Genomic DNA, 15310 nt, shown 5'->3' with positions numbered 1-15310 from the left:
TCGCCAGCACGACCGGCAGCACAGGCGCACGCCCAGGCCCTGGCTACAGGCGGGTCATGCTGCCCACGCTGCCGCTAAGCGGCTTCGCGCCGTCCTCAGAATGCAGGGGCAAGGCCGGACGCTTTCTCCACCCACCTGCATTTTGGGCACCCGCCTGTGGCTGCACAGAGCTCCTCTTTCCCTCCTGGGAAGTCAAAGCTACACTGCTCTGTTTCTAAAGGGGGGGGGGCTAAAGCACCAACACGCTTCCTCACTCACACCAACTAAGGGGAAGACAGGGGAGGGGGAGACAGGGGAGGGGGAGACAGTCCCAGGAGAGGGAGCAAGTTCTGGGCAGCCAACCTACTCTAGGGAGCCATTCCTAATGCTGGGCGGGAGAGGAAAGCATCAGACCTGCCCGTGCACTGAGAGGAGGCCACAGGGGCCTCGACGCGCTGAAGCGCTTCAGGCCTGGCACAGGGACACAGGCTGTGACACGCCCCGAGTACAGGGGGTCACGCTGGCCAGGGGCCAGCAGCAGGCAGAAAGCTGCCGGGGCTGGGGAAAAGCCCTGCCCTGATTACAGGGTAGCTGGGCTGGGGGCCGGGAGAGCTCCGTTTCCCCCCTCCGGTGCGGAGACAGGGGCTCTCACCCTCCTTTACAGGGTTGCCCCTCTCTCCGGGCAGCCAAAGGAGCACAAGGGCAAAAGGCCAACCACAGCAAAGACCCAGCCCTGCACGCAGGGAGGTCGCCCAGCGCAAAGCCGGCCGTGGCACCCTCAAGGTGCCCCGGCCTGGAAAAGCCCTTTGCCCAGAGGGCCCCTCGCGTCCCTCTTCGGCTCCAAGCTCCCTCTTGCCTCGCCGATCCACACTTGAGCTCGAAGACGCTGCCGCTCTTGCCTCGTCGTCCCACGGCTTCTGCCAAGGCACGACGACACACTCAGGGCCTGAGAAGCTCCAGACCCTGTGCCTGCAGGGAGCCGCCACCGCCCAGCCCCACAGGGACATCCCCAACCAGCCACCCACAGATCCTTTCGGCTGCCCAAAAGCATCACACTTCAGCTCCAAGCTGCTGCTCTTACCTTGCTGCTCCACTCCTGAGCCCGAAGCCGCCGCTCCTGTGGCTCGCTCTTGCCTCGCCGTTCCACTCTTGAGCCCAAAGAGGCCGCTCCTGCGGCACGCTCATGCCTCGCCGTTCCACTCTTGAGCCCGAAGAGGCCGCTCCTGCGGCACGCTCATGCCTCGCCGTTCCGCTCTTGAGCTCGAAGAGGCCGCTCCTGCGGCTCGCTTTTGCCTCGCCGTTCCGCTCTTGAGCTCGAAGAGGCCGCTCCTGCGGCTCGCTTTTGCCTCGCCGTTCCGCTCTTGAGCCCGAAGAGGCCGCTCCTGCGGCGCGCTCTTGCCTCGCCGTCCCACGGCTTCTGCAAACTTCGACGAGGACACAATCAGGCCCGAGGAGCTCCAGCTGCCAATGGGAACCGCCACCCAACAGCCCCACAGCGAGATCCTCATGCCACCACCCACACAGCCCCCCAGCTGCCCAAAAGCCCCCAACTTCAGCTTGACTCACCATCCCGACGTCCGGCGCAGTCCCACGCCGTGCTGGGAGCCGGGCCCTCTGGGCAAATGAAGCTGGGCACGCAAAGCAGCGGCCAAGAGGCTGCAGCCCTGCTTACAGGGGGCTCAAGCCGCTGCCTGGACTGCAAAGTGCCCGGGACTCCAGAGCACTGGCCCCCATTTACAGGGCGGCTCTGGTCCCCAAGGCCTATGGAGGCTCCTTCTCTCCAATTCCGGGGCGCTCCCCCACTAACGGGGCGGGCGCCCTGCACAGGCTGCCAGCTGAAGGGAGCACAAAGGCTCCCAGACCCGCAGCCTGCTTACAGGCCGGTCCACACCCAGGGAGCCACAGAGCTCGGCCTTCCCCCAAGGCAACAGGAACCAGACTCTAGAGTCAGGCAGTCCAGCTGACGGCCTAAAGCCGAGGGGCCCGAGGGGCCGCGAGCCCAGCCCCGAGGACAGGGAGGGCACACGCCCCGCCCCATGACTCCTGGCCCCACGCCTCTGAAAGACCGGGGCCAGGGACACCCGCCTGATTACAGGGGGTCCCTCCAACCGCCCGCCGAGGCCAGGGGACGCACAGAACCCCACTTACGGGGCCGCCCCCTGCTGCCCGGCACCACCCAACAAGCACTACGGAGCACAGGCTCCAGCCTGCGCCCCACTTAGGGACAGGCCGGAGCCCGGCCGCAGCGCGGCACGGCAACACAGCCGTCTGCAGAGCCCCGGCAGCCTCCTCTACAAGGCCGCCAGGGATGCGGCGCCAGCCCACAGCAGCGCCAAAGGTGGGACCGTGCCCTGCGGCACAGCACTTCTGCAAGCTGCCCCCTGGCAAGGGCCCGGGAGCGCTCGTTCCTGTCGCCTGGCTAAAGGAGCCTCCGCAGCCCTGCTTACAGGGACCTGGGCGGGGCTGCTCCTCCTGGGGACAAAGGGTGCCGCCAAGGTCCTGACACGTGCCCCGAGTACAGGGCCCGCACGCTGGCAGCTCGCCAGCACGACCGGCAGCACAGGCGCACGCCCAGGCCCTGGCTACAGGCGGGTCATGCTGCCCACGCTGCCGCTAAGCGGCTTCGCGCCGTCCTCAGAATGCAGGGGCAAGGCCGGACGCTTTCTCCACCCACCTGCATTTTGGGCACCCGCCTGTGGCTGCACAGAGCTCCTCTTTCCCTCCTGGGAAGTCAAAGCTACACTGCTCTGTTTCTAAAGGGGGGGGGGCTAAAGCACCAACACGCTTCCTCACTCACACCAACTAAGGGGAAGACAGGGGAGGGGGAGACAGTCCCAGGAGAGGGAGCAAGTTCTGGGCAGCCAACCTACTCTAGGGAGCCATTCCTAATGCTGGGCGGGAGAGGAAAGCATCAGACCTGCCCGTGCACTGAGAGGAGGCCACAGGGGCCTCGACGCGCTGAAGCGCTTCAGGCCTGGCACAGGGACACAGGCTGTGACACGCCCCGAGTACAGGGGGTCACGCTGGCCAGGGGCCAGCAGCAGGCAGAAAGCTGCCGGGGCTGGGGAAAAGCCCTGCCCTGATTACAGGGTAGCTGGGCTGGGGGCCGGGAGAGCTCCGTTTCCCCCCTCCGGTGCGGAGACAGGGGCTCTCACCCTCCTTTACAGGGTTGCCCCTCTCTCCGGGCAGCCAAAGGAGCACAAGGGCAAAAGGCCAACCACAGCAAAGACCCAGCCCTGCACGCAGGGAGGTCGCCCAGCGCAAAGCCGGCCGTGGCACCCTCAAGGTGCCCCGGCCTGGAAAAGCCCTTTGCCCAGAGGGCCCCTCGCGTCCCTCTTCGGCTCCAAGCTCCCTCTTGCCTCGCCGATCCACACTTGAGCTCGAAGACGCTGCCGCTCTTGCCTCGTCGTCCCACGGCTTCTGCCAAGGCACGACGACACACTCAGGGCCTGAGAAGCTCCAGACCCTGTGCCTGCAGGGAGCCGCCACCGCCCAGCCCCACAGGGACATCCCCAACCAGCCACCCACAGATCCTTTCGGCTGCCCAAAAGCATCACACTTCAGCTCCAAGCTGCTGCTCTTACCTTGCTGCTCCACTCCTGAGCCCGAAGCCGCCGCTCCTGTGGCTCGCTCTTGCCTCGCCGTTCCACTCTTGAGCCCAAAGAGGCCGCTCCTGCGGCACGCTCATGCCTCGCCGTTCCACTCTTGAGCCCGAAGAGGCCGCTCCTGCGGCACGCTCATGCCTCGCCGTTCCGCTCTTGAGCTCGAAGAGGCCGCTCCTGCGGCTCGCTTTTGCCTCGCCGTTCCGCTCTTGAGCTCGAAGAGGCCGCTCCTGCGGCTCGCTTTTGCCTCGCCGTTCCGCTCTTGAGCCCGAAGAGGCCGCTCCTGCGGCGCGCTCTTGCCTCGCCGTCCCACGGCTTCTGCAAACTTCGACGAGGACACAATCAGGCCCGAGGAGCTCCAGCTGCCAATGGGAACCGCCACCCAACAGCCCCACAGCGAGATCCTCATGCCACCACCCACACAGCCCCCCAGCTGCCCAAAAGCCCCCAACTTCAGCTTGACTCACCATCCCGACGTCCGGCGCAGTCCCACGCCGTGCTGGGAGCCGGGCCCTCTGGGCAAATGAAGCTGGGCACGCAAAGCAGCGGCCAAGAGGCTGCAGCCCTGCTTACAGGGGGCTCAAGCCGCTGCCTGGACTGCAAAGTGCCCGGGACTCCAGAGCACTGGCCCCCATTTACAGGGCGGCTCTGGTCCCCAAGGCCTATGGAGGCTCCTTCTCTCCAATTCCGGGGCGCTCCCCCACTAACGGGGCGGGCGCCCTGCACAGGCTGCCAGCTGAAGGGAGCACAAAGGCTCCCAGACCCGCAGCCTGCTTACAGGCCGGTCCACACCCAGGGAGCCACAGAGCTCGGCCTTCCCCCAAGGCAACAGGAACCAGACTCTAGAGTCAGGCAGTCCAGCTGACGGCCTAAAGCCGAGGGGCCCGAGGGGCCGCGAGCCCAGCCCCGAGGACAGGGAGGGCACACGCCCCGCCCCATGACTCCTGGCCCCACGCCTCTGAAAGACCGGGGCCAGGGACACCCGCCTGATTACAGGGGGTCCCTCCAACCGCCCGCCGAGGCCAGGGGACGCACAGAACCCCACTTACGGGGCCGCCCCCTGCTGCCCGGCACCACCCAACAAGCACTACGGAGCACAGGCTCCAGCCTGCGCCCCACTTAGGGACAGGCCGGAGCCCGGCCGCAGCGCGGCACGGCAACACAGCCGTCTGCAGAGCCCCGGCAGCCTCCTCTACAAGGCCGCCAGGGATGCGGCGCCAGCCCACAGCAGCGCCAAAGGTGGGACCGTGCCCTGCGGCACAGCACTTCTGCAAGCTGCCCCCTGGCAAGGGCCCGGGAGCGCTCGTTCCTGTCGCCTGGCTAAAGGAGCCTCCGCAGCCCTGCTTACAGGGACCTGGGCGGGGCTGCTCCTCCTGGGGACAAAGGGTGCCGCCAAGGTCCTGACACGTGCCCCGAGTACAGGGCCCGCACGCTGGCAGCTCGCCAGCACGACCGGCAGCACAGGCGCACGCCCAGGCCCTGGCTACAGGCGGGTCATGCTGCCCACGCTGCCGCTAAGCGGCTTCGCGCCGTCCTCAGAATGCAGGGGCAAGGCCGGACGCTTTCTCCACCCACCTGCATTTTGGGCACCCGCCTGTGGCTGCACAGAGCTCCTCTTTCCCTCCTGGGAAGTCAAAGCTACACTGCTCTGTTTCTAAAGGGGGGGGGGCTAAAGCACCAACACGCTTCCTCACTCACACCAACTAAGGGGAAGACAGGGGAGGGGGAGACAGGGGAGGGGGAGACAGTCCCAGGAGAGGGAGCAAGTTCTGGGCAGCCAACCTACTCTAGGGAGCCATTCCTAATGCTGGGCGGGAGAGGAAAGCATCAGACCTGCCCGTGCACTGAGAGGAGGCCACAGGGGCCTCGACGCGCTGAAGCGCTTCAGGCCTGGCACAGGGACACAGGCTGTGACACGCCCCGAGTACAGGGGGTCACGCTGGCCAGGGGCCAGCAGCATGCAGAAAGCTGCCGGGGCTGGGGAAAAGCCCTGCCCTGATTACAGGGTAGCTGGGCTGGGGGCCGGGAGAGCTCCGTTTCCCCCCTCCGGTGCGGAGACAGGGGCTCTCACCCTCCTTTACAGGGTTGCCCCTCTCTCCGGGCAGCCAAAGGAGCACAAGGGCAAAAGGCCAACCACAGCAAAGACCCAGCCCTGCACGCAGGGAGGTCGCCCAGCGCAAAGCCGGCCGTGGCACCCTCAAGGTGCCCCGGCCTGGAAAAGCCCTTTGCCCAGAGGGCCCCTCGCGTCCCTCTTCGGCTCCAAGCTCCCTCTTGCCTCGCCGATCCACACTTGAGCTCAAAGACGCTGCCGCTCTTGCCTCGTCGTCCCACGGCTTCTGCCAAGGCACGACGACACACTCAGGGCCTGAGAAGCTCCAGACCCTGTGCCTGCAGGGAGCCGCCACCGCCCAGCCCCACAGGGACATCCCCAACCAGCCACCCACAGATCCTTTCGGCTGCCCAAAAGCATCACACTTCAGCTCCAAGCTGCTGCTCTTACCTTGCTGCTCCACTCCTGAGCCCGAAGCCGCCGCTCCTGTGGCTCGCTCTTGCCTCGCCGTTCCACTCTTGAGCCCGAAGAGGCCGCTCCTGCGGCACGCTCATGCCTCGCCGTTCCGCTCTTGAGCTCGAAGAGGCCGCTCCTGCGGCTCGCTTTTGCCTCGCCGTTCTGCTCTTGAGCTCCTAGAGGCCGCTCCTGCGGCTCGCTTTTGCCTCACCGTTCCGCTCTTGAGCTCGAAGAGGCCGCTCCTGCGGCTCGCTTTTGCCTCGCCGTTCCGCTCTTGAGCCCGAAGAGGCCGCTCCTGCGGCGCGCTCTTGCCTCGCCGTCCCACGGCTTCTGCAAACGTCGACGAGGACACAATCAGGCCCGAGGAGCTCCAGCTGCCAATGGGAACCGCCACCCAACAGCCCCACAGCGAGATCCTCATGCCACCACCCACACAGCCCCCCAGCTGCCCAAAAGCCCCCAACTTCAGCTTGACTCACCATCCCGACGTCCGGCGCAGTCCCACGCCGTGCTGGGAGCCGGGCCCTCTGGGCAAATGAAGCTGGGCACGCAAAGCAGCGGCCAAGAGGCTGCAGCCCTGCTTACAGGGGGCTCAAGCCGCTGCCTGGACTGCAAAGTGCCCGGGACTCCAGAGCACTGGCCCCCATTTACAGGGCGGCTCTGGTCCCCAAGGCCTATGGAGGCTCCTTCTCTCCAATTCCGGGGCGCTCCCCCACTAACGGGGCGGGCGCCCTGCACAGGCTGCCAGCTGAAGGGAGCACAAAGGCTCCCAGACCCGCAGCCTGCTTACAGGCCGGTCCACACCCAGGGAGCCACAGAGCTCGGCCTTCCCCCAAGGCAACAGGAACCAGACTCTAGAGTCAGGCAGTCCAGCTGACGGCCTAAAGCCGAGGGGCCCGAGGGGCCGCGAGCCCAGCCCCGAGGACAGGGAGGGCACACGCCCCGCCCCATGACTCCTGGCCCCACGCCTCTGAAAGACCGGGGCCAGGGACACCCGCCTGATTACAGGGGGTCCCTCCAACCGCCCGCCGAGGCCAGGGGACGCACAGAACCCCACTTACGGGGCCGCCCCCTGCTGCCCGGCACCACCCAACAAGCACTACGGAGCACAGGCTCCAGCCTGCGCCCCACTTAGGGACAGGCCGGAGCCCGGCCGCAGCGCGGCACGGCAACACAGCCGTCTGCAGAGCCCCGGCAGCCTCCTCTACAAGGCCGCCAGGGATGCGGCGCCAGCCCACAGCAGCGCCAAAGGTGGGACCGTGCCCTGCGGCACAGCACTTCTGCAAGCTGCCCCCTGGCAAGGGCCCGGGAGCGCTCGTTCCTGTCGCCTGGCTAAAGGAGCCTCCGCAGCCCTGCTTACAGGGACCTGGGCGGGGCTGCTCCTCCTGGGGACAAAGGGTGCCGCCAAGGTCCTGACACGTGCCCCGAGTACAGGGCCCGCACGCTGGCAGCTCGCCAGCACGACCGGCAGCACAGGCGCACGCCCAGGCCCTGGCTACAGGCGGGTCATGCTGCCCACGCTGCCGCTAAGCGGCTTCGCGCCGTCCTCAGAATGCAGGGGCAAGGCCGGACGCTTTCTCCACCCACCTGCATTTTGGGCACCCGCCTGTGGCTGCACAGAGCTCCTCTTTCCCTCCTGGGAAGTCAAAGCTACACTGCTCTGTTTCTAAAGGGGGGGGGGCTAAAGCACCAACACGCGTCCTCACTCACACCAACTAAGGGGAAGACAGGGGAGGGGGAGACAGGGGAGGGGGAGACAGTCCCAGGAGAGGGAGCAAGTTCTGGGCAGCCAACCTACTCTAGGGAGCCATTCCTAATGCTGGGCGGGAGAGGAAAGCATCAGACCTGCCCGTGCACTGAGAGGAGGCCACAGGGGCCTCGACGCGCTGAAGCGCTTCAGGCCTGGCACAGGGACACAGGCTGTGACACGCCCCGAGTACAGGGGGTCACGCTGGCCAGGGGCCAGCAGCAGGCAGAAAGCTGCCGGGGCTGGGGAAAAGCCCTGCCCTGATTACAGGGTAGCTGGGCTGGGGGCCGGGAGAGCTCCGTTTCCCCCCTCCGGTGCGGAGACAGGGGCTCTCACCCTCCTTTACAGGGTTGCCCCTCTCTCCGGGCAGCCAAAGGAGCACAAGGGCAAAAGGCCAACCACAGCAAAGACCCAGCCCTGCACGCAGGGAGGTCGCCCAGCGCAAAGCCGGCCGTGGCACCCTCAAGGTGCCCCGGCCTGGAAAAGCCCTTTGCCCAGAGGGCCCCTCGCGTCCCTCTTCGGCTCCAAGCTCCCTCTTGCCTCGCCGATCCACACTTGAGCTCGAAGACGCTGCCGCTCTTGCCTCGTCGTCCCACGGCTTCTGCCAAGGCACGACGACACACTCAGGGCCTGAGAAGCTCCAGACCCTGTGCCTGCAGGGAGCCGCCACCGCCCAGCCCCACAGGGACATCCCCAACCAGCCACCCACAGATCCTTTCGGCTGCCCAAAAGCATCACACTTCAACTCCAAGCTGCTGCTCTTACCTTGCTGCTCCACTCCTGAGCCCGAAGCCGCCGCTCCTGTGGCTCGCTCTTGCCTCGCCGTTCCACTCTTGAGCCCGAAGAGGCCGCTCCTGCGGCACGCTCATGCCTCGCCGTTCCGCTCTTGAGCTCGAAGAGGCCGCTCCTGCGGCACGCTCATGCCTCGCCGTTCCGCTCTTGAGCTCGAAGAGGCCGCTCCTGCGGCTCGCTTTTGCCTCGCCGTTCTGCTCTTGAGCTCGAAGAGGCCGCTCCTGCGGCTCGCTTTTGCCTCACCGTTCCGCTCTTGAGCTCGAAGAGGCCGCTCCTGCGGCTCGCTTTTGCCTCGCCGTTCCGCTCTTGAGCCCGAAGAGGCCGCTCCTGCGGCGCGCTCTTGCCTTGCCGTCCCACGGCTTCTGCAAACGTCGACGAGGACACAATCAGGCCCGAGGAGCTCCAGCTGCCAATGGGAACCGCCACCCAACAGCCCCACAGCGAGATCCTCATGCCACCACCCACACAGCCCCCCAGCTGCCCAAAAGCCCCCAACTTCAGCTTGACTCACCATCCCGACGTCCGGCGCAGTCCCACGCCGTGCTGGGAGCCGGGCCCTCTGGGCAAATGAAGCTGGGCACGCAAAGCAGCGGCCAAGAGGCTGCAGCCCTGCTTACAGGGGGCTCAAGCCGCTGCCTGGACTGCAAAGTGCCCGGGACTCCAGAGCACTGGCCCCCATTTACAGGGCGGCTCTGGTCCCCAAGGCCTATGGAGGCTCCTTCTCTCCAATTCCAGGGCGCTCCCCCACTAACGGGGCGGGCGCCCTGCACAGGCTGCCAGCTGAAGGGAGCACAAAGGCTCCCAGACCCGCAGCCTGCTTACAGGCCGGTCCACACCCAGGGAGCCACAGAGCTCGGCCTTCCCCCAAGGCAACAGGAACCAGACTCTAGAGTCAGGCAGTCCAGCTGACGGCCTAAAGCCGAGGGGCCCGAGGGGCCGCGAGCCCAGCCCCGAGGACAGGGAGGGCACACGCCCCGCCCCATGACTCCTGGCCCCACGCCTCTGAAAGACCGGGGCCAGGGACACCCGCCTGATTACAGGGGGTCCCTCCAACCGCCCGCCGAGGCCAGGGGACGCACAGAACCCCACTTACGGGGCCGCCCCCTGCTGCCCGGCACCACCCAACAAGCACTACGGAGCACAGGCTCCAGCCTGCGCCCCACTTAGGGACAGGCCGGAGCCCGGCCGCAGCGCGGCACGGCAACACAGCCGTCTGCAGAGCCCCGGCAGCCTCCTCTACAAGGCCGCCAGGGATGCGGCGCCAGCCCACAGCAGCGCCAAAGGTGGGACCGTGCCCTGCGGCACAGCACTTCTGCAAGCTGCCCCCTGGCAAGGGCCCGGGAGCGCTCGTTCCTGTCGCCTGGCTAAAGGAGCCTCCGCAGCCCTGCTTACAGGGACCTGGGCGGGGCTGCTCCTCCTGGGGACAAAGGGTGCCGCCAAGGTCCTGACACGTGCCCCGAGTACAGGGCCCGCACGCTGGCAGCTCGCCAGCACGACCGGCAGCACAGGCGCACGTCCAGGCCCTGGCTACAGGCGGGTCATGCTGCCCACGCTGCCGCTAAGCGGCTTCGCGCCGTCCTCAGAATGCAGGGGCAAGGCCGGACGCTTTCTCCACCCACCTGCATTTTGGGCACCCGCCTGTGGCTGCACAGAGCTCCTCTTTCCCTCCTGGGAAGTCAAAGCTACACTGCTCTGTTTCTAAAGGGGGGGGGGCTAAAGCACCAACACGCGTCCTCACTCACACCAACTAAGGGGAAGACAGGGGAGGGGGAGACAGGGGAGGGGGAGACAGTCCCAGGAGAGGGAGCAAGTTCTGGGCAGCCAACCTACTCTAGGGAGCCATTCCTAATGCTGGGCGGGAGAGGAAAGCATCAGACCTGCCCGTGCACTGAGAGGAGGCCACAGGGGCCTCGACGCGCTGAAGCGCTTCAGGCCTGGCACAGGGACACAGGCTGTGACACGCCCCGAGTACAGGGGGTCACGCTGGCCAGGGGCCAGCAGCAGGCAGAAAGCTGCCGGGGCTGGGGAAAAGCCCTGCCCTGATTACAGGGTAGCTGGGCTGGGGGCCGGGAGAGCTCCGTTTCCCCCCTCCGGTGCGGAGACAGGGGCTCTCACCCTCCTTTACAGGGTTGCCCCTCTCTCCGGGCAGCCAAAGGAGCACAAGGGCAAAAGGCCAACCACAGCAAAGACCCAGCCCTGCACGCAGGGAGGTCGCCCAGCGCAAAGCCGGCCGTGGCACCCTCAAGGTGCCCCGGCCTGGAAAAGCCCTTTGCCCAGAGGGCCCCTCGCGTCCCTCTTCGGCTCCAAGCTCCCTCTTGCCTCGCCGATCCACACTTGAGCTCGAAGACGCTGCCGCTCTTGCCTCGTCGTCCCACGGCTTCTGCCAAGGCACGACGACACACTCAGGGCCTGAGAAGCTCCAGACCCTGTGCCTGCAGGGAGCCGCCACCGCCCAGCCCCACAGGGACATCCCCAACCAGCCACCCACAGATCCTTTCGGCTGCCCAAAAGCATCACACTTCAGCTCCAAGCTGCTGCTCTTACCTTGCTGCTCCACTCCTGAGCCCGAAGCCGCCGCTCCTGTGGCTCGCTCTTGCCTCGCCGTTCCACTCTTGAGCCCAAAGAGGCCGCTCCTGCGGCACGCTCATGCCTCGCCGTTCCACTCTTGAGCCCGAAGAGGCCGCTCCTGCGGCACGCTCATGCCTCGCCGTTCCGCTCTTGAGCTCGAAGAGGCCGCTCCTGCGGCTCGCTTTTGCCTCGCCGTTCCGCTCTTGAGCTCGAAGAGGCCGCTCCTGCGGCTCGCTTTTGCCTCGCCGTTCCGCTCTTGAGCCCGAAGAGGCCGCTCCTGCGGCGCGCTCTTGCCTCGCCGTCCCACGGCTTCTGCAAACTTCGACGAGGACACAATCAGGCCCGAGGAGCTCCAGCTGCCAATGGGAACCGCCACCCAACAGCCCCACAGCGAGATCCTCATGCCACCACCCACACAGCCCCCCAGCTGCCCAAAAGCCCCCAACTTCAGCTTGACTCACCATCCCGACGTCCGGCGCAGTCCCACGCCGTGCTGGGAGCCGGGCCCTCTGGGCAAATGAAGCTGGGCACGCAAAGCAGCGGCCAAGAGGCTGCAGCCCTGCTTACAGGGGGCTCAAGCCGCTGCCTGGACTGCAAAGTGCCCGGGACTCCAGAGCACTGGCCCCCATTTACAGGGCGGCTCTGGTCCCCAAGGCCTATGGAGGCTCCTTCTCTCCAATTCCGGGGCGCTCCCCCACTAACGGGGCGGGCGCCCTGCACAGGCTGCCAGCTGAAGGGAGCACAAAGGCTCCCAGACCCGCAGCCTGCTTACAGGCCGGTCCACACCCAGGGAGCCACAGAGCTCGGCCTTCCCCCAAGGCAACAGGAACCAGACTCTAGAGTCAGGCAGTCCAGCTGACGGCCTAAAGCCGAGGGGCCCGAGGGGCCGCGAGCCCAGCCCCGAGGACAGGGAGGGCACACGCCCCGCCCCATGACTCCTGGCCCCACGCCTCTGAAAGACCGGGGCCAGGGACACCCGCCTGATTACAGGGGGTCCCTCCAACCGCCCGCCGAGGCCAGGGGACGCACAGAACCCCACTTACGGGGCCGCCCCCTGCTGCCCGGCACCACCCAACAAGCACTACGGAGCACAGGCTCCAGCCTGCGCCCCACTTAGGGACAGGCCGGAGCCCGGCCGCAGCGCGGCACGGCAACACAGCCGTCTGCAGAGCCCCGGCAGCCTCCTCTACAAGGCCGCCAGGGATGCGGCGCCAGCCCACAGCAGCGCCAAAGGTGGGACCGTGCCCTGCGGCACAGCACTTCTGCAAGCTGCCCCCTGGCAAGGGCCCGGGAGCGCTCGTTCCTGTCGCCTGGCTAAAGGAGCCTCCGCAGCCCTGCTTACAGGGACCTGGGCGGGGCTGCTCCTCCTGGGGACAAAGGGTGCCGCCAAGGTCCTGACACGTGCCCCGAGTACAGGGCCCGCACGCTGGCAGCTCGCCAGCACGACCGGCAGCACAGGCGCACGCCCAGGCCCTGGCTACAGGCGGGTCATGCTGCCCACGCTGCCGCTAAGCGGCTTCGCGCCGTCCTCAGAATGCAGGGGCAAGGCCGGACGCTTTCTCCACCCACCTGCATTTTGGGCACCCGCCTGTGGCTGCACAGAGCTCCTCTTTCCCTCCTGGGAAGTCAAAGCTACACTGCTCTGTTTCTAAAGGGGGGGGGGCTAAAGCACCAACACGCGTCCTCACTCACACCAACTAAGGGGAAGACAGGGGAGGGGGAGACAGGGGAGGGGGAGACAGTCCCAGGAGAGGGAGCAAGTTCTGGGCAGCCAACCTACTCTAGGGAGCCATTCCTAATGCTGGGCGGGAGAGGAAAGCATCAGACCTGCCCGTGCACTGAGAGGAGGCCACAGGGGCCTCGACGCGCTGAAGCGCTTCAGGCCTGGCACAGGGACACAGGCTGTGACACGCCCCGAGTACAGGGGGTCACGCTGGCCAGGGGCCAGCAGCAGGCAGAAAGCTGCCGGGGCTGGGGAAAAGCCCTGCCCTGATTACAGGGTAGCTGGGCTGGGGGCCGGGAGAGCTCCGTTTCCCCCCTCCGGTGCGGAGACAGGGGCTCTCACCCTCCTTTACAGGGTTGCCCCTCTCTCCGGGCAGCCAAAGGAGCACAAGGGCAAAAGGCCAACCACAGCAAAGACCCAGCCCTGCACGCAGGGAGGTCGCCCAGCGCAAAGCCGGCCGTGGCACCCTCAAGGTGCCCCGGCCTGGAAAAGCCCTTTGCCCAGAGGGCCCCTCGCGTCCCTCTTCGGCTCCAAGCTCCCTCTTGCCTCGCCGATCCACACTTGAGCTCGAAGACGCTGCCGCTCTTGCCTCGTCGTCCCACGGCTTCTGCCAAGGCACGACGACACACTCAGGGCCTGAGAAGCTCCAGACCCTGTGCCTGCAGGGAGCCGCCACCGCCCAGCCCCACAGGGACATCCCCAACCAGCCACCCACAGATCCTTTCGGCTGCCCAAAAGCATCACACTTCAGCTCCAAGCTGCTGCTCTTACCTTGCTGCTCCACTCCTGAGCCCGAAGCCGCCGCTCCTGTGGCTCGCTCTTGCCTCGCCGTTCCACTCTTGAGCCCGAAGAGGCCGCTCCTGCGGCACGCTCATGCCTCGCCGTTCCACTCTTGAGCCCGAAGAGGCCGCTCCTGCGGCACGCTCATGCCTCGCCGTTCCGCTCTTGAGCTCGAAGAGGCCGCTCCTGCGGCTCGCTTTTGCCTCGCCGTTCCGCTCTTGAGCTCGAAGAGGCCGCTCCTGCGGCTCGCTTTTGCCTCGCCGTTCCGCTCTTGAGCCCGAAGAGGCCGCTCCTGCGGCGCGCTCTTGCCTCGCCGTCCCACGGCTTCTGCAAACTTCGACGAGGACACAATCAGGCCCGAGGAGCTCCAGCTGCCAATGGGAACCGCCACCCAACAGCCCCACAGCGAGATCCTCATGCCACCACCCACACAGCCCCCCAGCTGCCCAAAAGCCCCCAACTTCAGCTTGACTCACCATCCCGACGTCCGGCGCAGTCCCACGCCGTGCTGGGAGCCGGGCCCTCTGGGCAAATGAAGCTGGGCACGCAAAGCAGCGGCCAAGAGGCTGCAGCCCTGCTTACAGGGGGCTCAAGCCGCTGCCTGGACTGCAAAGTGCCCGGGACTCCAGAGCACTGGCCCCCATTTACAGGGCGGCTCTGGTCCCCAAGGCCTATGGAGGCTCCTTCTCTCCAATTCCGGGGTGCTCCCCCACTAACGGGGCGGGCGCCCTGCACAGGCTGCCAGCTGAAGGGAGCACAAAGGCTCCCAGACCCGCAGCCTGCTTACAGGCCGGTCCACACCCAGGGAGCCACAGAGCTCGGCCTTCCCCCAAGGCAACAGGAACCAGACTCTAGAGTCAGGCAGTCCAGCTGACGGCCTAAAGCCGAGGGGCCCGAGGGGCCGCGAGCCCAGCCCCGAGGACAGGGAGGGCACACGCCCCGCCCCATGACTCCTGGCCCCACGCCTCTGAAAGACCGGGGCCAGGGACACCCGCCTGATTACAGGGGGTCCCTCCAACCGCCCGCCGAGGCCAGGGGACGCACAGAACCCCACTTACGGGGCCGCCCCCTGCTGCCCGGCACCACCCAACAAGCACTACGGAGCACAGGCTCCAGCCTGCGCCCCACTTAGGGACAGGCCGGAGCCCGGCCGCAGCGCGGCACGGCAACACAGCCGTCTGCAGAGCCCCGGCAGCCTCCTCTACAAGGCCGCCAGGGATGCGGCGCCAGCCCACAGCAGCGCCAAAGGTGGGACCGTGCCCTGCGGCACAGCACTTCTGCAAGCTGCCCCCTGGCAAGGGCCCGGGAGCGCTCGTTCCTGTCGCCTGGCTAAAGGAGCCTCCGCAGCCCTGCTTACAGGGACCTGGGCGGGGCTGCTCCTCCTGGGGACAAAGGGTGCCGCCAAGGTCCTGACACGTGCCCCGAGTACAGGGCCCGCACGCTGGCAGCTCGCCAGCACGACCGGCAGCACAGGCGCACGCCCAGGCCCTGGCTACAGGCGGGTCATGCTGCCCACGCTGCCGCTAAGCGGCTTCGCGCCGTCCTCAGAATGCAGGGGCAAGGCCGGACGCTTTCTCCACCCACCTGCATTTTGGGCACCCGCCTGTGGCTGC

At 67.0% G+C, this 15310-nt stretch overlaps 1 protein-coding gene across 1 annotated transcript; it reads right to left on the bottom strand.

Annotated features, from left to right (window-relative positions):
• Nucleotides 1-250: 250 nt before the first annotated feature.
• Nucleotides 251-13792, bottom strand: LOC132329607 (elastin-like). Its single transcript, XM_059850802.1, has 26 exons — nt 13689-13792; nt 12887-12891; nt 12238-12440; nt 11967-12146; nt 11656-11717; nt 11489-11550; nt 10369-10373; nt 9449-9628; nt 9138-9199; nt 8971-9032; nt 8375-8435; nt 7798-7802; nt 7149-7351; nt 6878-7057; nt 6567-6628; nt 6400-6461; nt 5280-5284; nt 4360-4539; nt 4049-4110; nt 3882-3943; nt 3344-3399; nt 1857-2036; nt 1546-1607; nt 1379-1440; nt 836-896; nt 251-263 (listed from the first exon to the last, which is right to left on the bottom strand). The coding sequence occupies exons 1-26, from the start codon at nt 13790-13792 to the stop codon at nt 251-253; spliced, it is 2241 nt and encodes a 746-aa protein (XP_059706785.1).
• Nucleotides 13793-15310: the final 1518 nt, after the last annotated feature.

The sequence above is a fragment of the Haemorhous mexicanus genome, chromosome 7, assembly GCF_027477595.1.
Source record: "Haemorhous mexicanus isolate bHaeMex1 chromosome 7, bHaeMex1.pri, whole genome shotgun sequence".
Classification (NCBI taxonomy): domain Eukaryota; kingdom Metazoa; phylum Chordata; class Aves; order Passeriformes; family Fringillidae; genus Haemorhous; species Haemorhous mexicanus.
This window is presented reverse-complemented; position numbering and strand designations above follow the sequence as displayed.